This window comes from Oncorhynchus mykiss, chromosome 28, assembly GCF_057628025.1.
Source record: "Oncorhynchus mykiss isolate SJ-2025 chromosome 28, ASM5762802v1, whole genome shotgun sequence".
Classification (NCBI taxonomy): domain Eukaryota; kingdom Metazoa; phylum Chordata; class Actinopteri; order Salmoniformes; family Salmonidae; genus Oncorhynchus; species Oncorhynchus mykiss.
The window spans coordinates 13,409,534-13,432,849 of NC_143049.1; the positions used below are offsets into that span (position 1 = coordinate 13,409,534).

Genomic DNA, 23,316 nt, shown 5'->3' on the forward strand with positions numbered 1-23,316 from the left:
CAGGTGAAACAGATCAGGGTGACAGAGTAGAGAGGCTATACATGAGATGCCGAAGTGCGACAAACTACTGTACAGTGTCCGTTTAAACAAAGCAGCAACCCTCTCATTCAATCCATTGGGTTGAAGACAAACCAATCACAACTAAGAGACTAACCTGGAATGATAATGGGATGTTAATGTGTTTTGCCCCACGTACAGTACAAAACCTATTGACTTAGACTTAGCTAGCAGCAGAATGTTGATTGGTCACATTGTGGACTTAGATTGGTGTTATGGGAAATGTGCTGGAATGAAAAAGAAAGTGAAAGACATTTGTCTCAAATTATGATAAAGCTGTAAATGTGAATGTTGAAAAGAAGTCATGAAGAAACTTGAACCAGGTTGGGATATTTTAAAGTGGATTGTGGTGAACCTTTTGAGCTCCCCTGTCCTGGCACTAAACTTTCATTCACTGTCATCATTCATTTATGGTATTTTCTATTAGGTAAAAAACAAGAGTACCTGTGGAAAGCTTTTAGACATTTCAGGAATCTTCCTTCCCCTCTTGATGTGTTATTTGTCTTATTTATTTTACGTAACTAACTTTAAAAAATGTATGAATCCATTAGAACACATTTGCAGTCCATCCATGGTAAATATTGTTGCGTCTGTTTCCTGACTCACCTAGTCTTTTTTCACAATAAGGTTATGGCTATGTGCAAGCGATTCAATGAGTTTGGTCCACAATAGTCTCTTTCCCCTGTTATATACATTACATATGACTTATTACTCATTCCATTTAAAATAAGTAGCACATTACATCACAATATTATTTTGCGTCAAAAGCAACATGGTATATTACTTTGTGTTACTTTAATGAAAAAAAAGGGGGGGAGGATCTCACTGTTTGTCTGACTGTCGTAGGGAGCAAGGCGAACCACTCATGCTCTACCAAACATAGGCTACTTACTAACTCAGGTTAGATCACTAGTTTCTGGGCTGCTTAATTAGCCATATACACTGACTATACCAAATATTAGGAACACCATCCTAATATTGAGTTGAACCCCACCCCTTTAACCCTCAGAACAGCCACAATTCGTCAGGGTCTATGCCAGGGTTGGGGGGGGGGGGGGGGGGGGTTCTACTAGGTTATATGGAATTGTTTTTAGGTCACCGCCTTTCCAACAAGTCAGTCTGTCAAATCTCTGCCCTGCTAGAGCTGCCCCAGTCAAGTGTAAGTGCTGTTATTGTGAAGTGGAAATGTCTAGGAGCAACAACGGCTCAGCCGTGAAGTGGTAGGTCACACAAGCTCACAGAACGGGACCGCTGAGTGCTGAAGTGCATAGCTCAGTTCCAAACTGCCTCTGGAAGTAATGTCAGCACAATAAATGTTCGTTGGGAGCTTCATGAAATGGGTTTCTATGGAAGAGCAGCCGCAATCAAACCTAAGATCACCATGCGCAATGTCGAGTGCCGGCTGGAGTGATGTAAAGCGCACCGCCATTGGACTCTGGAGCAGTGGAAAGGTGTTCTCGAGAGTGATGAGTCACGCTTCACCATCTGGCAGTCCGACGGACGAATCTGGGTTTGGCGGATGCCAAGAGAACGCTAGTTGCCCGAATGCATAGTGGCAACTAAAGTTTGGTGGAGGAGGAATAATGGTCTGGGGCTGTTTTGAATGGTTCAGAAGAAGAACTTGACTGGCCTGCACAGAGACCTCAACCCCATCGAATACCTTTGTGATGAATTGTAACGCTGACTGCAAGCCAGGCCTAATCGCCCAATATCAGTGGCTGACCTCTAATGCTCTTGTAGCTGAATGGAAGCAAGTCCCCGCAGCAATGTTCCAAAATCTAGTTGAAAGCCTTCCCAGAAGAGTGGATGCTGTTGTAGCAGCAAAGGGAGGACCAACTCTATATTAATGCCCCTGATTTTGAAATGAGTTGTTCGACCAGCAGGTGTCCACATATTTTTTGCGACTTAGTGTAAATCTAAAAATGTTTTAATTGATGAGCCTTGCTGCTATTAGCCGTTACAAACGCATTGAATAATAGATAGTCCCCCCAAAAAATGAAAAGGGAAGTTTGTTCTGAAGTGTCTGTTCTATATATGAAAGATATAAGAAAGATTTTTACATGTGTTTAACCCATTCCTTTTTTCAACTGGTACCATGGGACGTGTCTTGTGAGGCCTGTGTGCATTATAGTTTAGTTTTTTAAGCAAAACTATTCGGACGCTACAGACCATTTTTTTTCAGGCTGTCTCATGGTCTGGCAAACACCGCTCTAGCTCTGTCACCTTTTCACTGCAGATGCGGAAGTGCGACATCGGCTGATGTGGTGGATTGAGATGCATCCAATGCCAGAAAACGGATATCTCTATCTTAAATTGACCGATTTCTTTGAGATTAGATTCCACGTGGATATCGACTATTTTCTTTACAAGTGACATCCATAAGGGATCATAGCTTTCACCTGGTCAGTCTGTCATGGAAAGAGCAGGTGTTCTTTATATTTTGTATACTCAATGTGTATACTGTAAGCTAAACATCTGTACAGATTTCCTATCTTTTCATTCAAAGTCTTCTCTCAAACCCTTAGTTCTGGTTATAGACCGCAGATACACAGACCCATTTAAGATGTGTATATACTGTACATGCCACTAGACGGGAAATTGTCTCAATGGGCTTTGCTGTCAGAAGCGATCAATGGCAAAGATCAGAGGTGCGCCCTCTATATGTTTCTATGGACTGCAGCTACAGTACCATGACATTTCCTCAAACAGCCTTCCTCCACTCGCTCAAAAACTAAATGAGGACGCAAGTCGAGATCGGCTAATGGAAACACGCGCCCGGTAGTGATACGGTTCTGAAAGTAACGCACACGTTGTTTGAGGAAGTACCTCGTAATGTTACCCAATTTGAAAAAGTCGCACATTACTTTACTCAACTACTCATAGAAGTGATCAGATTACGTAATGCGTTACTTTTGTAACGCGTTACCCCAACACTAGAAATGATACAACGGTGAACGATACAGTAGGCTCTACAATGTACATCATATACATCTGTGAAACTTTCCACTAAGTTGCTCTTATACTTATGTATTAACACTATACTTATTTCAGAATCAACATTACGATACAATTAAGCAAATGTAATGGAGTCTAGCGTTTTTAAAATGTATTTATTTTTTATGTATCTTTCACACAGTGTTCATGATTTTTAAATAATGAATATTTGCATGGAATAGATAACACACTAACCTGTATGAACAATGTAATTTGAAGGTTGCCTTATGAGTTGACAGGTTACTGTGTCTAATTTATATCAGGAGTTACACTCAGCTGTATGATCTGAAAAAAAAAAATGGTATTCTATTCTACTGTATTTTGGTCTATGCCGCTCTGACATTGCTCATCCAAATATGTATATATTCTTAATTCCATTCCTCTACTTAGAATTGTATTGTTGTGAAATTGTTAGATATTACTTGTTAGATATATTTTTGCACTGTTGGAGCTAAAAACACAAGCATTTCGCTACACCCGCAATAACATCTGCTGAACACGTGTATGTGACCAATAAGATTTGATTTGATTTAAAGTGTCACAGTATCAAGAGTAAAACGAACAGGTTCTGTTGCAGTATCTCAAAATAGAAACCTCTTAGGAGAATTTAAAAAATACATATTTAATCCATAATCTAGATAATCTGGCATGTGTATGTCAAAAGAACCACTTCCCTTAACAACATACTGTGCATATACTGCATTCCCTAGATGCATGTAAATATAACCTATTATCATGCTGGCCACCTCCACCCTCCATCCATCCCTTCCCATGTTAGTCATATCTGAAACGTCCATTAGGATATTATGAAATGTCTGGTGTCTTTAAGTGTTATATAACCATTAGTAGTTTATAAGCTTTTGATAAATTAAAATGCTGTCATCCTGGCTGGTATTGCTTTAGTGACAGCGAGACAGAGAACTCATACACACTCTGTATTAAAGGCAAAGCACTTATATAACTTTAAAATAATACAGTGGGGCAAAAAAGTATTTAGTCAGCCACCAATTGTGCAAGTTCTCCCACTTAAAAAGATGAGAGGCCTGTAATTTCCATCATAGGTACACTTCAACTATGACAGACAAAATGAGAAAAAAAAATCAAGAAAATCACATTGTAGGAGTTTTATTTAATTTATTTGCAAATTATGGTGGAAAATAAACTTTTGTTCTTGACCAAATACTTATCTCAATACTTTGTCATTGCCAACAAAGGGTATATAACAGAGGTCAAACGTTTTCTGTAAGTCTTCACAAGGTTTTCACACACTGTTGCTGGTATTTTGGCCCATTCCTCCATGCAGATCTCCTCTAGAGCAGTGATGTTTTGGGGCTGTTGCTGGGCAACACAGACTTTCAACTCCCTCCAAAGATTTTCTATGGGGTTGAGATCTGGAGACTGGCTAGGCCACTCCAGGACCTTGAAATGCTTCTTACGAAGCCACTCCTTCGTTGCCCAGGCGGTGTGTTTGGGATCATTGTCATGCTGAAAGACCCAGCCACGTTTCATCTTCAATGCCCTTGCTGATGGAAGGAGGTTTTCACTCAATCTCACGATACATGGCCCCATTCATTCTTTCCTTTACACGGATCAGTCGTCCTGGTCCCTTTGCAGAAAAACAGCCCCAAACATGATGTTTCCACCCCCATGCTTCACAGTAGGTATGGTGTTCTTTGGATGCAACTCAGCATTCTTTGTCCTCCAAACACGATGAGTTGAGTTTTTACCAAAAAGTTATATTTTGGTTTCATCTGACCATATGACATTCTCACAATCTTCTTCTGCATTATCCAAATGCTCTCTAGCAAACTTCAGACGGGCCTGGACATGTACTGGCTTAAGCAGGGGGACACGTCTGGCACTGCAGGATTTGAGTCCCTGGCGGCGTAGTGTGTTACTGATGGTAGTTTTTTTTACTTTGGTCCCAGCTCTCTGCAGGTCATTCACTAGGTCCCCCCGTGTGGTTCTGGGATTTTTGCTCACCGTTCTTGTGATCCTTTTGACCCCACGGGGTGAGATCTTGCATAGAGCCCCAGATCGAGGGAGATTATCAGTGGTCTTGTATGTTTTCCATTTCCTAATAATTGCTCCCACAGTTGATTTATTCAAACCAAGCTGCTTACCTATTGCAGATTCAGTCTTCCCAGCCTGGTGCAGGTCTACAATTTTGTTTCTGGTGTCCTTTGACAGCTCTTTGGTCTTGGCCATAGTGGAGTTTGGAGTGTGACTGTTTGAGGTCGTGGACAGGTGTCTTTTATACTGATAACAAGTTCAAACAGGTGCCATTAATACAGGTAGCGAGTGGAGGACAGAGGAGCCTCTTAAAGAAGAAGTTACAGGTCTGTGAGAGCCAGAAATCTTGCTTGTTTGTAGGTGACCAAATACTTATTTTCCACCATAATTTGCAAATAAATTCATTTAAAATCCTACAATGTGATTTTCTGGATTTTTTTTCCTCATTTTGTCTGTCATAGTTGAAGTGTACCTATGATGAAAATTACAAGCCTCACCTTTTTAAGTGGGAGAACTTGCACAATTGGTGGCTGACTAAACAATTTTTTTGCCCCACTGTAAGTGCTCAATTTCCAATTAGAGACAACACACAGACAGACCTCTTCTGGTCCCATGGTCCCATGCTATGTAAGGCTCTGCTGCAGCACACACAATGTTTCCATCAGGGACAAAAGTGCTGTTCTCCAGGCATATCTGGCCAGGCCAGGGTATAATTAGGAGCTGAATGCTGCTTTAAGTCAGAATGTGGTTTGCAGAGCATTTCCAAAGGACAACCAGTTTTGTGGTCTGTGGTTTTTATCATCAAATGCAAATTGCACAGTTGAAGAGGAGTGGCACTGACTCATAGAGTTTATAATATCCAGGAACTCACGTACGCTAAAACATTAATGCGGTGCAATATGTCAAAAGTAACATTCATGTTTTTTTTCCCAGATAGTGGACAGGCCATTAAAAACAAGATTCAGCGGAGCTATAATTTACAAGATCCCTCTTTTTTTTCTCTTTTTTTTAAGTGTGGAAGGAAAGTCAAAAAAAGCCCTTGGGATCGCATTTTGAAAATAAGCCAACAACAAGGAAGGAAATGTTAGGCTCTGGTGTAAAGAAGGGCAAATGACCAAAACAAGTACAAAAAACAAACATATACCTGTATTCCCATAATTCAGGCGCTTTACGGGTGCAACAGGGTAAATATTATCTGTATATTATTTATCATCTATGTGACGAAGTGTGATCTGGAGCGGAAAGTCTCACTTTACGTTAAACCAAGAATCCCATCCTCAGTTATTTACTAACCAACAGAAGGAGGATTATTACTAGACTTACTTAAGCATTCAGGAAATTGATCTGAAGCACGTTTTCAATCAAAACGCCTACTGATCAGGAGTTTGGTGTTGACAGGCAAATCACAGAAACTGGAGTTGGACGTCTGAAAGTGGACATAGGACTTTTGTGTCAATAATATACAGTGTTTTCCTTTTTCTCCCCCAGCATTAAAAATGATTTAATGGTTTGGTGGCTGGATTTATCCCGAAATGACCTACGTTTTTGAAAATCCATCAAGTGCAATTTGCCATGAAATGAAAAGCAACGGTGAGATATAAAAAACAAGTTCCCTTGTGTATGTTGGGTTGTCGGTTATTCACACCGATAGCTGAGCAGAAAGCACAATGCATACTCAATCTTCAGAATGAGGAAGCCGCTATTAACCTTTTATTCTTAACAATTTAAGGTTTAGGGGAGCAGATTTTCCTTCACAAGAAAACAAGCATTATTCTTACAAGCAATACATGCATTTAACACTAATATAAAGTGTTCCTATATTCAATGTATGTTGTATTTCCTTACATTTATATTTCCGACTATAATGGCCTAGCTGTGTGTATTGAATGATACTTTGTCTGTCTTCACATTTGAACACCCCAACCCCACAAATGGCCCAAAATACACATCATAAACTTTTGAAACACAGCTTGTGGCATATTTTTCTGCAGTAGGCTATTGTATCTCACGTTCAACTTTCTTAATCTTAACCATCCCAGGTTAAGGTTAATGTATTAAATGCATGTCCTTCCGACTTCAACTGTATGTATGTGGAAGTTTACATACACTTAGTTTGTTCATTAAAACTAGTTTTTCAAATAGCCGCCAATACCCTACTCAACAAATTGGATGCAGTCTATCACAGTGCCATGCGTTTTGTCACCAAAGCCCCATATACTACCCACCATTGCGACCTGTACGCTCTCGTTGGCTGGCCCTCGCTTCATACTCGTCGCCAAACCCACTGGCTCCATGTCATCTACAAGACCTTGCTAGGTAAAGTCCCTCCTTATCTCAGCTCGCTGGTCACCATAGCATCACCCACCTGTAGCACGCACTCCAGCAGGTATATCTCTCTGGTCACCCCCAAAACCAATTCTTTCTTTGGCCGCCTCTCCTTCCAGTTCTATGCTGCCAATGACTGGAACAAGCTACAAAAATCTCTGAAACTGGAAACACTTATCTCCCTCACTAGCTTTAAGCACCAGCTGTCAGAGCAGCTCACAGATTACTGCACCTGTACATAGATAGCCCACCTATAATTTAGCCCAAACAACTACCTCTTTCCCTACTGTATTTATTGTATTTACTTATTTATTTTGCTCCTTTGCACCCCATTATTTTTATTTCTACTTTGCACATTCTTCCACTGCAAATTTACCATTCCAGTGTTTTACTTGCTATATTGTATTTACTTTTTTTTGCTTTTACCTCCCTTATCTCACCTCATTTGCTCACATTGTATATAGACTTGTTTCTACTGTATTATTGACTGTATGTTTGTTTTAATCCATGTGTAACTCTGTGTTGTTATATGTGTCGAACTGCTTTGCTTTATCTTGGCCAGGTCGCAATTGTAAATGAGAACTTGTTCTCAACTTGCCTATCTGGTTAAATAAAGGTTAAATTAAATAAATAAACCACTCTACAAATTTCTTGTTAACAAACTATAATTTTGGCAAGTCGGTTGGGACGTCTACTTTATGCATGACACAAGTCATTTTACCAACAATTGTTTACAGACAGATTATTTCACTTATAATTCACTGTATCACATTTCCAGTGGGTCAGAAGTTTATATACACTAAGTTGACTGTGCCTTTAAACAGCTTGGAAAATTCCAGAAAATTATGTCATGGCTTCTGATAGGCTAATTGACATAATTTGAGTCAATTGGAGGTGTACCTGTGGATGTATTTCAAGGCCTACCTTTAAACTCAGTGCTTCTTTGCTTGACATCATGGGAAAATCAAAAGAAATCAGCCAAGACATCAGCAAAATATTTGTAGACCTCCAAGTCTGGTTCATCCTTGAGAGCAATTTCCAAACAGCTGAAAGTACCATATTGATCTGTACAAACAATAGTACGCAAGTATATGCGACCGCGCAGCCATCATACCGCTCAGGAAAGAGACGCGTTCTGTCCTAGAGAATGACCATTGTTATGTTTGGAGGAAAAGCGGGAGGCTTGCAAGCCAAAGAATACCATCCCAACTGTGAAGCATGGGGGTAGCAGCATCATGTTGTGGGGGTGCTTTGCTGCAGGAGGGACTGGTGAACTAAACAAAATAGATGGCGTCATGAGGATGGAAAATTATGTGGATATCTTGAAGCAACATCTCAAGACATCAGTCAGGAAGTTAAAGCTTGGTCGCAAATGGGTCTTCCAAATGGACAATGACCCTAAGCATACTTTCAAAGTCGTGGCAAAATTGCTTAAGCACAACAAAGTCAAGATATTGGAGTGGCCATCACAAAGCCCTGAGCTCAATCCCATAGAACATTTCTGGGCAGAACTAAAAAAGTGTGTGCGAGCAAGGAGGCCTACAAACCTGACTCAGTTACACTAGCTCTGTCAGGAGGAATGGGCCAAAATCCCACCAACTTAATGTGGGAAGCTTGTGGAAGGCTACCCAAAAAGTTTGACCCAAGTTAAACAATTTAAAGGCAATGCTACCAAATACTAATTGAGTGTATGTAAACTTTTGACCCACTGGGAATGAGAAACAATAAAAGCTGAAATAAATCCTTCTCTCTACTATTATTCTGACATTTCACATTCTTAAAATAAAGTGGTGATCCTAACTGATTTAAGACAGGGATTTTCTACTAGGATTAAGTGTCAGGGATTGTGAAAAACTGAGTTTAAATCCATTTGACTAAGGTGTATGTAAACTTCAGACTTCAACTGTAAGTGTTCAGAATTTCCAGCTTTTTTTATTTGTGGAAAACATGATTTCATTGTTTAGACTTTGGATGGGAAAACTTCCACTTTCAGCATTTTAGTCATAAATATACAGAGGGAACGATTTCGGAAAATGCTTTCTGCCATTGTAGAAGACTACATGTCTATAATCAAGACTATGGGTAATGTAGTGGGCTCAACTCATTCTTTTTGCAATCTTGTCATCACTCAGACCCCTTGACTTTTTCCCCATTTTGTTACGTTAGACTTATTCTGAAATGGATTAAATTAATGACCAAAGCAAAAACAGGAAATATCACATTTACATAAGTATTCAGACCCTTTACTCTGTACTTTGTTGAATCACCTTTGGCAGAAATTTCAGCCTAGAGTCTTCTTGGGTATGATGCTACATGCTTGGCACACCTGTATTGTTCCCTGCAGATCCTCTCAAGCTCTGTCAGGTTGCATGGGGAGCCTCACTGCACAGTTATTTTTAGGTCTCTCCAGAGATGTTTGATCAGGTTCAAGTACGGGCTCTGGCTGGGCCACTCAAGGACATTCAGGGACTTGTACCGACGCCACTCCTGCGTTGTCTTGGCTGTGTGCTTAGGGTCATTGTCATGTTGGAAGGTGAACCTTAACCCCAGTCTGAATTCCTGAGCGCTCTGGAGCCAGTTTCATCAAGGATCTCTCTGTACATTGCCCAGTTCATCTTTCTCTCAAACCTGACTAGTCTCCCAGTCCCTGCAGCTGTAAAACATCCCTGCAGCATGATATTGCCATCCCCTTAGGGATGGTGCCAGGTTTCCTTCAGACGTGATGCTTGGCATTCTGGCCAATGAGTTCAATCTTGGTTTCATCAGACCAGAGAATCTTGTTTCTCATGGTCTGAGAGTCCTTTTAGGTGCCTTTTGGCAAACTCCAAGCGGGCTGTCATGTGCCTTTTACTGAGGAGTGGCTTCTGTCTGTCCAATCTACCATAAAGGCCTGATTGGTGGAGTGCTGCAGAGATGGTTGTCCTTATGGGAGGTTCTCTCATCTCCACAGAGGAACTCTGGAGCTCTGTCAGAGTGATCATTGGGTTTTTGGTCACCTCCCTGACCAAGGCCTTTCTCCCCCAATTGCTCAATTTGGACTGGCAGCCAGCTCCAGAAAGAGACTTGGTGGTTCCAAACTTCTTCCTTTTAAAAATGATGGAGGCCATTTTGTTCTTGGGGACCTTCAATGCTGCAGACATTTCTTTAGTACCCTTCCCCAAATCTGTGCCTCGACACAATCCTGTCTCGGAGCTCTACAGACAATTACTTCGACCTCATGGCTTGGTTTTTGCTCTGATATGCACTAACTGTGGGACCTTATATAGACAGGTCCAAATCATGTCCATTCAATTGAATTTACCACAGTTGGACTCCAAGTTGTAGAAACATCTCAAGGATGATCAATGGAAACAGGATGCACCTGAGCTCAATTTTGAGTCTCATAGCAAGAGGTCTGAATACTTGTATGTAAATTTGATATTTCCATTTAAAAAAAAAAAAAGGAAAAAATTCTAAACTGTTTTTGCTTTGTCATTATTGAGTATTGTGTGTAGATTGAGGGGGAAAAAACTAATACATTTTAGAACAAGGCTGTAACGTAACAAATTGTGGAAAAAGTCAAGGGGTCTGAATACTTTCCGAATACACTGTATATGTGCATTTGCAACAAAACAAAAATAATCAATATTTTCTGCAGTATTTCAACAGAAACCAAATCTATTCTCTCGTGTTACTCAAACAGAATTGACGACAACTTTGAGTGAGCAGTAAATGGATGCAGTTTTATTTAGTCCTATAAACTTAATAAAGCAAGAGTGGATCCAATTGTACTGTATATTCATCAACAGGCAATAGCCATAGTGGTACGACACTGATTGTTTCAATGGTCTTGTCCCTTCAGTCTATATGCAGCAAACTCAATATTGGTCTGCACAGTTCCTTGAAAATAGATTTTATTTAATTCATTTTCTTGAGTCTGTTCATTCAAGTAGTGTTTGTATTTAGAGGACCAATGATGAAAACTCATATTTATATGGTGTGTACTTTCCTCATTTTCTTTTTGGCACGCTGTCAAAAATATTTAACAAAAAGAATACTGTATTTTTTTTATATTAAATTCAGATAAATAAGAATGTGCAAAGCTTCTCCCTGTAAGACTTATGTTTGTTTTGGTGGTTTGGAGCCTGGCCAGTGGAGAAGGAACCGTTTTTGAACACTATCGTAAGGCACAGGCTTATTACCCAAGATACTCCTCTAAAGGATGGCTCTAATCTGAATTGATATGTCATGATATCTTGACATTATAAAGAGGGATGATTTCTTCTTTACCAAGTCGGCTGCGCTGTCTTCTTGTAAAATATTGTCTGGAGTCTGCGGGCAATTCCATTATACCTGGGGGGCTCTCATTCTCTTTGACCTATTTCTGTCTTAACACACAGCCCCAAATGTAACCCCAATTACTCTTCCATGCAACAGGGTCACAAAACTAAGCCATACCAGAAAGGTTAAAGTTTACAGTAGAATATAGCTTTATTTATCCATTATATAGAGACAACATTTTAAAGGTGACAAATCCCCGTCAATTCCTGGCTTGAAGGTATTTATCAAACTGTCATTTGTAGTTCAGAGGCAGACTCTTCCAGGAAGCCTTAACACATTGCATGAATCTAAGGTTAAACACTGCCCTCTCTCTTACCTGCAGAATCAAATTGCAAAGTAAAAATGGTCTATACAGTTATGTTTAAGATCTTTGTTCTTCAACTTCCTTGTGCATAGTTTCTTTAAAGACCTCAGATGGCTACTTAATGTCAAACTTAATTATTTTCTGAATATGCCATCTTTAGATTTGGAACGAAGATGATGAAGACACCAGTCTTTTCAAGGGCTGACGTCAGCAAGCTCAGTTTAGTTGTTTTTCTGGCCTGTCACTGGCATTACCCCTGCATAAAGCAACATAAGTCAGCAGTGAATTAGATGTGAAAAAGATCTTCGCTTCTTTGGAATAGACCTGTGGAATATTCTATATTGGCATAGCCAGTACAGTAAACAGGTTGTATCTATCCTTGTCGCTGTGTGGTGAAATGTTGTTCCATCTGTGGTTGTTTACCGTCTTAGGCCATAAATGTCTTCTTTCCTCTATAACCCCATTCAGCTCTCAAAATGGACATCCTTATTTCAAGCCTTAAACTAGTGAAAATATTGATGGATCAAGCATTAGGGTTTCAAGTGCTGCAGTGGAGAGGGCCTGGTATGTGTCATGTAATATTATATCCCCTGAATCACATGGCTTCAGAGACAAAACTCACATCTTATTTCCCTAATGATATAAGGTAGATTGAAGTCACAATATGTTGTTTAGATATACAGACAACCGGAGTAGGCATTATAGACTGTACTCTGATACCTATTATTCATTTAAAAAAAACTAAGACTCGAGTTCACTTTCTCCTGGGAGTAGGCCTACATTAAGTCAAATGTCTCCTTTGGGTCGACTTGGTGGCACATTGGAGCATGCCCGCTTTTATGGGGTATATATCCATATCTGAAGGTCCCTACGCTAACATACAGTACCACATGCTGAGATTCTGACACTGGCTGAGGGATGAGGGTTTTATCACTTCTTTAGTCACAGTAGCTAGGTTTCCATCCAATTGGCAACAGATTCTGATGTAAATATGCAAATTTCCAAACAAACTTGATGCGGATAAATATCTGCATGTGGTGATGTAATGCACACAAATTTGCATTTGTTTTTTTTGCATAACATGCTGACCAGACCAGGAGTGTCGCAAAATAAATTTAGAAATCCATGTTATTCAATTATTGCACCCACACTGCTCGTGCGCGTCAATGAGCGTCTGCGATGCCAAGGGCTAAAATCAAACTCCTTTCTATTTCTGACGCAGATCCCGCTGAAAGTCCTGCCTCTCCCATCTCCTCATTGGTTTATAGAAGCAGGTACCCACGTGCCATCTCCTCATTGGTTTATAGAAGCAGGTACCCACGTGCCATCTCCTCATTGGTTATACACACGTGGGTGACTGAAAGACGAACTGTTTTGCCAGTACTCATGGTAATACTATGAAAGTTTAGAAGACAATCACCATATAAGTTCAAAGATTAAAAAGCTGTGTAAGTTCCGTGTATGTTTTCATGTACCGAATACAAATCTAAAGTTCAATGTGTTCCCATCGCATTTTCAACTCCACCGATAATTTTGCCACAAACTGTTGCGTTAAATAGCAAATGGGCCTACTCTGGTCTTGGCACGTGCTCTCTAGCCATTAACTAGCAGATACAATGCAGGTAAATTGTGCGGGTAGGCCAGTCTACATGATGAGATTTGTATGGCTAACAGCAAGAATACTTTTGTTTGTTAAACGGCAGTCAAGCATTGATCATCATGTCACCAGAATAAGACCACCGATATTTAGCATCAAGATCACCATCCATTTTCACCACTCTGTGATGCTCATCATAATTTATTTAATCTGTAGTTTAATAAACTGCATGGTTTCCTGAGTCGTAGTGGAAGGACCATCATCGCGTGACTCCAAGTTTACTTTGATAGAATCTTTCATAATGGAACACTATTCACTTGAAAAATGTGTGCATATTTTTATGTATATACTGTATTCTACTGTATTTTAGTCTCTGCCACTCCAACATTGCGCATCCTAATATTTATACATTCCTTAATTCCATTCTTTTACTTTTAGGTTTGTGTGTATTGTTGTGAATTGTTAGATATTACTGCACTGTTGGAGCTCGAATGTATGTCTCGCATAAAGAATGTGGGTGGAAATGTGTCTAGAGACATTTTGGTCTAGATTCTAGGGTCAACCTTTTTTTTTAAACTTTTGACATTATCGCAACACTTTGGCTCAGTTAGACTGTTCTTCCTGCACTTACAGTAAAAATATATACAGTGATAAGAAATGTAGTTGTGTGCGTTATGTGCCACTCGTTTAAATTCTACGGGATTTTCAACCATACATTTTCAAACAGTTGGAAAGATGCCTGCTGGGAAGCAAGCATATTAAATGTATTGTCACGAATGCCAAAGATGACACTTGTCAAAATCAATAGAACAATATGTGTTGCCGATGAGTTCCGATCCCAGCACTCAGCGTTCTGCCAAAGGCACCTATTAAATCTAATTATTCATCACACACACATTTTACAGCAGGTGTAAAAGGTGCCGTGAAATGCTTATGCGCTAGCTCCCTCAACAATGTAGTACATTGATCAATATCAATGGCCACACTTCCATGCACAGTTTTTCTGCGAGTAAAGTCATACTGTATAAAACTTTTTTTTGTTTGTTTTTTTACGACAGGTGTGATGAAAACAGGAAGGTTCGGTACAATTTTACAATTGCTGATGGTGGGATATTTTTGTGTCTAAAATTAATTATGTGAGAAATGGTGGCGGAATCACCATCATATCAAAGTAAACTTGGAGTAACACGATATGGTGTGTGGTCCTCCCAGTACGACTCTGGAAACTATGCAGTTTAGTAGGCTACAGATGATAGAAATTATGATGAACTTCACAGGGTGGTGAAAGTGCACTGTGATCTTGATGCCCCTTTCTAAAAAAGATATCGACATGATGATCGATGCTTGACAGCCATTTGACAAATAAAAATGTTCTCGCTATTATCCATCATAATCTCACCATGTATACTATACCCGCACAGTCTACCAGCACTGTATCTGCGAGCTGTTAGCTAGAGAGCACGTACCAGAGTAGGCACATTCACTTTAACACAACCTTTTTTGTGACAATACTATCCGTGGAGTTGAAAATGCGATGGAAACAGATTGAACTTGATTTTTGTTCGGTACATGAAAACTTGAGTGAAAAATAACATTTTTCAATTACATTTCATCACGCATGTTATTAGCAAAAAGTCCATTTGGTGGAAACACACCACTGGTTGGAAAACGTTCATATTTTCTTCATCCGGATTTGAGAGTATTTGCATGAAAATCTGTCGCAAATTGGATGGAAACCTAGCTATTGATAAGAATAAAATAATCAAGTAAAAAAAGAACAAGTAATAGAGGTAGTATGATGTAATAATGGACTGTATTTACAAAATAATGATCTAATTTGACTATCTATATATATATAGTGGGTAGTGAATTGGTCACGCAGTAGAATACATAGTATACAGTATAATTGAAATGCCTTTGTGTGTAAGGGTTGGATGTATGGGTAGTCAGTGTAGTAATCTTTAATGTGCAGACATTTCATTGAATGGGAAACCCCACCTGGGATATTATGGCTCTGTCTCCAGCACGGTTTGAAAGTTGAGCAAATGTGAGGTGTAAGACGAAAAAGTCATATCTGATTAGTGCTTAAATGGTACACCAGCCACAGAGTGACTAAAATCACAGGAGTACCAGCTGGGACTATAAACAAAGAGCGAAACTGATACTGTTTAGACAAGAAACAGAAACCGCAAGGTCTTTGATAACCCCTTGCCTTCATGGGCAGTTAAGACGGGAATAAAAATATGTAACTGACTATACGTTTACCTAAACCACCGTGACTCACAGTTGCCCAAATGCCTCTTATTTGGTTCATCTTAATTGTACTGTGAAAGAAAATGCTTTTTTTGTGCTTTAGGAAACTGTTAGACTGGGACAATGAGAGGGATGGGGTTTTGATAATCGGGTTGTATTGCATCTATGTACACATTACACATGCTACCCCCTACTGCTGTTGGCTAGGCTTGTTGTTTGTTTACAGTATGAGTGTGGTGTGTGTGTGAGTGTACACAACCTCCCGCTCTGCTATCTGATGTTTGTTACAAACTGTTTGGGTCAACCTCGCACAAAATAATGCTGTCAACCTAGCATAAAATGCTTATTGATATGGGAAATTACATGTGGTTTCGCAACAAAGCATTCCTGATCTGCTATCTGATGTTTATTACACTTTTCCATTGTGTTTATGGAAGAACGATTGCTCCTCAGTGTACTAACTCAGTGTCATTGTCCTTTTTTTATGCAGGTAGAGGCAGATGATGTGCTCACCAAAGAGGAACAGATCGGCCTGTTGTTCAAAGCCAAACGGAAGTGTGAGGTAGCCATCAGGAACAAACACAAGCCTGGTGGTGAGTTTTAAATGTACTTTAAACCTGATGTGTCAGCCTACCCCCTTTTTTTTTATTGACATGAAAATGGTCCTGTCATGTTGATATTGGATAAATTACATACTCTATGTGGCTCTCTGCACAGTTAAATTAAATCTCTGTTGGTTCACTGCCTGCTCTGTTAACCAGGCATGAATGTAGTTATGTCACATTGACACCTGAGGGCATATCATAAGTATAAGCATGATTTTGTCTACTACTGTGTGTTGTCTCAGCAGAAAAATCACACACAGAGCAGAGGAAAGAGTCGACTAAGAGGCTGAGATGTATAGATTATTGAGCGAGTCAGAACTCAAAACAGGCATTCTGTAGGAATAATGATTTGACTGATAGAACGCCGGAAAATGGAAGCTTATTTTTTTAGAGCCTGTCACAAGATAATGAATTATCTTGTGGAGGAAATGGTTTCCTTTGTCACTATTTGAATCATATTAGTCAAATTAGTGTGAATGCTGATGGCATTGATCCAATCCCAGATTGTAGCTTTTAATATGGAGCATTCATTCAGGACAATTGCGTATAGTACCATGGCTGGACTATAGTTTGAAATTAAGAGTGGAACATTTTATTCTATTTACTTCCTGTATGGTTAGGGTGGTCGGGGGATTTTTGAGAGAAGCTGATCCAGTCTGTATTTGTTTACTTGTGGTTGTGCGAATGACCGTCCCTTTCAGGCAGACCCCAGATTTTCCGTGTCTGTGGTCAGTATATTTTTTTTCAGTTTGATTATTCTAAAGAGGTTTTTGATTCCATATCCAGACAGTCATATTATTTTCTCTTTAACCCTGGTTCATTGTGGTCTTGTGTTCTTTCTGTGTTGGAAACAGACACATTCTTTCTCGTAAATGATACAATACAAATACAAATTTGTATTGTACTGTAGAACTAAGAAATACAAATGGTTGATGGGTTCCCAGTAGTTATATTATCTCTCACAATATTCCCCAAATGTGCACAGATTCTGCAAATGTTCACAGCTTTCAGGCTTAACTTGAAATAGAACTTAAAAGAACATATTTTTTTAAAGATCATCAATCATCATCAATCATCAAAAGACGAGATGAAAAAGACGGTACGAGATGGTTTCAGTGTTTAAAAGGGAAAGGGTAAAGCATGCCTGTGGTTCCTCAAAGTGTATTGATCAGAATGATCCCAGACACTAACACTAAGCAGAGCACTTGGAGCCACATTAGAGCTGTCTAAGATGAGCTTCCTTACCACCTCTGATCACCATCAGCCCTAATGCAGCTTGACATGTCTTGCGTGTCACTGTCGAATGAGGCGTTATTATTTTTTCCAGGTAGCTGGGGGGGTACAATTCCAGGGTAGATTTCATCCTTCAACAGCTTCCTTCTTCGTCATTTGGGAGAGTATTTGAAATTTTAAATGAAGTATGTGTTAAGTCGACCTAATATTTTATTACCATAGAGAATCTTACCTCCAGTTTTGGTCGGTTTCTTTTTAAATTAGTCCATTTGTGAAATGAACAGAAATGCAAATCACATTGAAATAATTGTCTTTAAAAAGCTCTTAAGAATCGGACCCTTTTTTTCCTTTCAATTTTCGCCGAAAATGATATACCCAAATCTAACTGCCTGTAGCTCAGGACCTGAAGTAAGGATATGCACATTCTTGATATCATTTGAAAGGAAAAACATTGAAGTTTGTGAAAATGTTAAATTAATGTATGAGAATATAACACATTAGATCTGGTAAAAGATAATAAAAAGAAAAAAAAAAATTTGTACCATCTTTGAAATGCAAGAGAAAGGCCATAATGTATTATTCCAGCCCAGGTGCAATTTAGATTTTGGTCACTAGATGGCATCAGTGTATGTGCAAAGTTTTGGACTGATCCAATGAAACATTGCATTTCTGTTAAAATGTTTGTATCAAGACTGCCCAAATGTGCCTAATTGGTTTATTAATAACTTTTCAAGTTCATAACTGTGCAATCTCCTCAAAAAATAGCATGGTATTATTTCACTGTTATAGCTACTGTAAATTGGACAGTGCAGTTAGATGAACAATAATTTAAGCTTTCTGCCAATATCAGATATGTCTGTGTCCTGGGAAATTGTCTTATTACTTACAACCTCATGTTAATCGCATTAGCCTACGTTAGCTCAACCCTCCCGCAGGGGACCCACCGATCCTGTAGAGGTGATAATACATACACACAACAAGTAGGTCACATGGGGGAGAGGCGTTGTGCCGTGAGGTGTTTCTTTATTTGGTTTTTGAAACCAGGTTTGCTGTTCACTTGCGCTATATAAGATGAAAGGCAGTTGCATGCACTCATGGCTCTATATAGTACTGTATGTTTCCTTGAATCTGTTCTGCATCTGGGGATTGTAAAAAGAACCCTGGTGGCATACCTGGTGGGGTAAGTGTAAGTGCTGTGTGTAAGTTGGCTATGCAAACAATTTGGAATTTCTAACACATTAATGTTTCTGATATGCTGAACACACCACTCGTGTTGCAAAATAAATGTACACATAAATGTTATTCAATCATTGCACCCACATTGCTCGCGCGCATCAACAAGCGTCTGTGTAGCCAGGTGCTAAAATATAACTTGTTTCTAGTCTCAGAAAAAAATTAACCTCCTCTCACTGTCAACTGTTTATTTTCAGTAAACTTAACATGTGTAAATATTTGTATGAATACAACAAGATTCAACAACTGAGACATAAACTGAACAAGTTCCACAGACATGTGACTAACAGAAATTGAATGTGTCCCTGATCAAAGGGGGGGGGTCAAAATCAAAAGTAACAGTCAGTATCTGGTGTGGCCACCAGCTGCATTAAGTACTGCAGTGCATCTCCTTCTCATGGACTGCACCAGATTTGCCAGTTCTTGCTGTGAGTTACCCCACTCTTCCACCAAGGCACCTGCAAGTTCCCGGACATTTTTTGGGGGAATGTCCCTAGCCCTCACCCTCCGATCCAACAGGTCCCAGACCTGCTCAATGGGATTGATATCTGGTCTCTTCGCTGGCTATAGCAGAACACTGACATTCCTGTCTTGCAGGAACAAACAGAACGAGCAGTATGGCTGGTGGCATTGTCATGCTGAAGGGTCATGTCAGGATGAGCCTGCAGGAAGGGTACAACATGAGGGAGGAGGATGTCTTCCCTGTAACGCACAGCGTTGAGATTGCCTGCATTGACACCAAGCTTAGTCCAATGATGCTGTGACACACCGCCCCAGACCATGACGGACAGTCCACCACCAAATCAATCCCGCTCCAGAGTACAGGCCTCGGTGTAATGACGATAAACACGAATCCGACCATCACTCCTGGTGAAACAAAACCGCGACTTGTCAGTGATGAGCACTTTTTGCCAGTCCTGTCTGGTCCTGTGACGGTTGGTTTGTGCCCACAGACGACGTTGTTGCCGGTGATGTCTGGTGAGGCCCTGCCTTACAACAGGCCTACAAGCCCTCAGTCCAGCCTTTCTCAGCCTATTGCGGACAGTCTGAGCACTGATGGAGGGATTGTGCGTTTTTGGTGTAACTCAGGCAGTTGTTGTTGCCATCCTGTACCTGTCCTGTAGGTTTGATGTTTGGATGTACCGATCCTGTGCAGGTGTTGTTACACGTGGTCTGCCACTGCGAGGACGATTAGCTGTCCATCCTGTCTCCCTGTAGCTCAGTCAGGCTTCTCACAGTACGGACATTGCAATTTATTGCCCTGGCCACAACTGCAGTCCTCGTGCCTCCTTGCAGCATGCCTAAGGCACGTTCACGCAGATGAGCAGGGACCCTGGGCATCTTTCTTTTGGTGTTTTTCAGTCAGTAAAGGCTTAGTGTCCTAAGTTATAATAACTGTGACCTTAATTGCCTACCATTTGTAAGCTATTAGTGTATCAATGACTGTTCCAAAGGTGCATGTTCATTAATTGTTTATGGTTCATTGAACAAGCATGGGAGACAGTGTTTCAACCCTTTACAATGAAGATCTGTGAAGTTATTTGGATTTTTACGAATTATCTTTGATAGAAAGGGTCCTGAAAAAGGGACGTTTCTTTTTTTGCTGAGTTTATTTGAAACGCTTGATGCGCTTGATGCGCCGCTCTCTTTATTACGGACAGACCTCTGCCCATCTTTACAACCATTGAATCTATATGTTTTGACCATGACAGTTTACGATCTAAGGTAAAACCAAGTAATTTAGTCTCCTCAACTTGTCCAACAGTCATACCATTCATAACCAGATTCAGCTAAGGTCTAGAATTTAGGGCATGAGTTTTACCAAATACAGTGCTCTTAGTTGTAGAGATGTTCAGGACCAGTTTATTACTGGCCACCCATTCCAAAACAGACTGCAACTATTTAAGGGCTTCAGTGAATTCATTAGCTGTGGTTGCTGATGTGTATGTGGTTGAATCATCAGCATACACGGACACACATGCTTTGTTTAATGCCAGTGGCGGGTCATTGGTAAAAATAGAAAACAGGGCCTAAAGAGCTGCCATGCGGTACAAGAAGTTTACATTTTTGACATTAGAGAAGCTTCCATTAAAAAACAACCTCTGAGTTCTATTAGATTGCCATATCATGGATTCAGAGCTGAGGTTGAAAAGCCATAATACATATGTTTTCTTAACCTCTAGCTTCGAGCAATCCCGTATCCGGGAGCGTAATCATAGCCTCAAGCTCATTAGCATAACGCAACGTTAACTATTCATGAAAATCGCAAATGAAATAAATATATTGGCTCACAAGCTTAGCCTTTTGTTAACAACACTGTCATCTCAGATTTTCAAAATATGCTTTTCAACCATAGCTACACAAGCATTTGTGTAAGAGTATTGATAGCTAGCATAGCATTAAGCCTAGCATTCAGCAGGCAACATTTTCACAAAAACAAGAAAAGCATTCAAATAAAATAATTAACCTTTGAAAAACTTTGGATGTTTTCAATGAGGAGACTCTCAGTTAGATAGCAAATGTTCAGTTTTTCCAAAAAGATTATTTGTGTAGGAGAAATCGCTCCGTTTTGTTCATCACGTTTGGCTAAGAAAAAACCCCGAAAATTCAGTCATTACAACGCCAAACTTTTTTCCAAATGAACTCCATAATATCGACAGAAACATGGAAAACGTTGTTTAGAATCAATCCTCAAAGTGTTTTTCACATATCTATTCGATGATAAATCATTCCTGGCAGTTTGGTTTCTCCTCTGAACCAAATGGAAAAATGAACGCAGCTGGAGATAATAATTTCGACGGAGGACACCATGCGGGCACCTGGTAGTCTCTTATGGTCAATCTTCCAATGATATGCCTACAAATACGTCACAATGCTGCAGACACCTTGGGGAAACGACAAAGTGTAGGCTCATTCCTGGCGCATTCACAGCCATATAAGGAGACATTGGAACACAGCGCATTCAAAATCTGGGGTACTTCCTGTATAAAATGTAATCTTGGTTTCGCCTGTAGCATTAGTTCTGTAGCACTCACAGACAATATCTTTGCAGTTTTGGAAACGTCAGAGTGTTTTCTTTCCAAAGCTGTCAATTATATGCATAGTCGAGCATCTTTTCGTGACAAAATATCTTGTTTAAAACGGGAACGTTTTTTTATCCAAAAATTAAAAGAGCGCCCCCTAATGCATAACTGGTTAACAGGTTATTGTCAATAATATCAAAGGCTGCACTGAAATCTAACAGTACAGCTCCCACAATCTTCTTATTATGAATGCATTTTAACCAATCATCAGTCATTTTTGTCAGTGCAGTACATGTCGAGTGCCCTTCTATATAAGCGTGCTGAAATTGTTAATTTGTTACAGAGACATAGTATTGTATTTGGTCAAACATAATTGTTTCCAACAGTTTGCTATGAGCTGGCAGCAAGCTGATAGGTCTACTGTTAGAACCAGTAAAGGTTGCTTTATCACTCTTAGGCAGTGGAATGACTTTGGCTTCCCTCCAGGCCTGAGGACAAAGACATTCCTCTAGGCTCAGACTAAATATATGACAGATAGGAGTGGCTATAAAGTCAGCTACCATCCTCAGTAGCTATCCATCTAAGTTGTCATTGCCAGGAGGTTTGACATTATTGATCGATAACAATCATTTTCCCACCTCTCCCACACTAACTTACAATGCATTTTTTTTCATTGTTAGTTTTTTTTATGCATGAATTAGGATGGCTCACTGTTCATTATTGGCATTTCCTGCCTAGGTTTTCCCATTTTGCCAATGAAGTAATCGGCCATAGATACCCATTTCATGAAGCTACCAACGAACAGTTCTTATGCTGACGTTGCTTCCAGAGGCAGTTAGGAACCCGTTCTGTGAGCTTGTGTGGCATTCAAGGCTGAGTCGTTGTTGCTCTTAGATGTTTTCACTTCACAATAACATCACTTACAGTTGACCGGGGCAGCTCTAGCAGGGCAGACATTTGACGAACCTGTTGGAAAGGTGGCATCCTATGACGATGCCACTTCAAAAGTCATTGAGCTCTTCAGTAAGGCCATTCTTCTGCCAATGTTTGTCTATGGAGATTGCATGGCTGTGCTCGACTTTATACGGGTGTGGCTGAAATAACCAGAATCCATTCATTTGAAGGGGTGTCCACATACCTTTGTATATACTGTATAGTGTGTCATTGATCTTGGCTTCATAATAGTTTTTCTTTTTGTTGAGTTTAGTCACATTATTTCTTAATTTGCAGTCAGTCAGCCAGACAGATGTCCAGCCAGACTTATTACCTACTCCTTTTGCCCAATCTCTTTCAACCATAACGTTTTTAAATTCCTCCTCAATCCATGGAGTCTTAAGTTCTAATTAATAACCTCTGAAA

The 23,316-nt window shown here is 39.9% G+C and overlaps 1 protein-coding gene across 1 annotated transcript in view; it reads left to right on the forward strand.

The window, feature by feature from the left end:
• pth1r (parathyroid hormone 1 receptor) overlaps window positions 1-23,316 on the forward strand; it is an 86,691-nt gene that overhangs the window by 27,490 nt on the left and 35,885 nt on the right. The window contains exon 2 of the mRNA XM_021589162.3: window positions 16,354-16,456. Coding sequence (XP_021444837.3) covers window positions 16,354-16,456 — 103 coding nt within the window. The remainder of the gene's footprint in view (window positions 1-16,353; window positions 16,457-23,316) is intronic.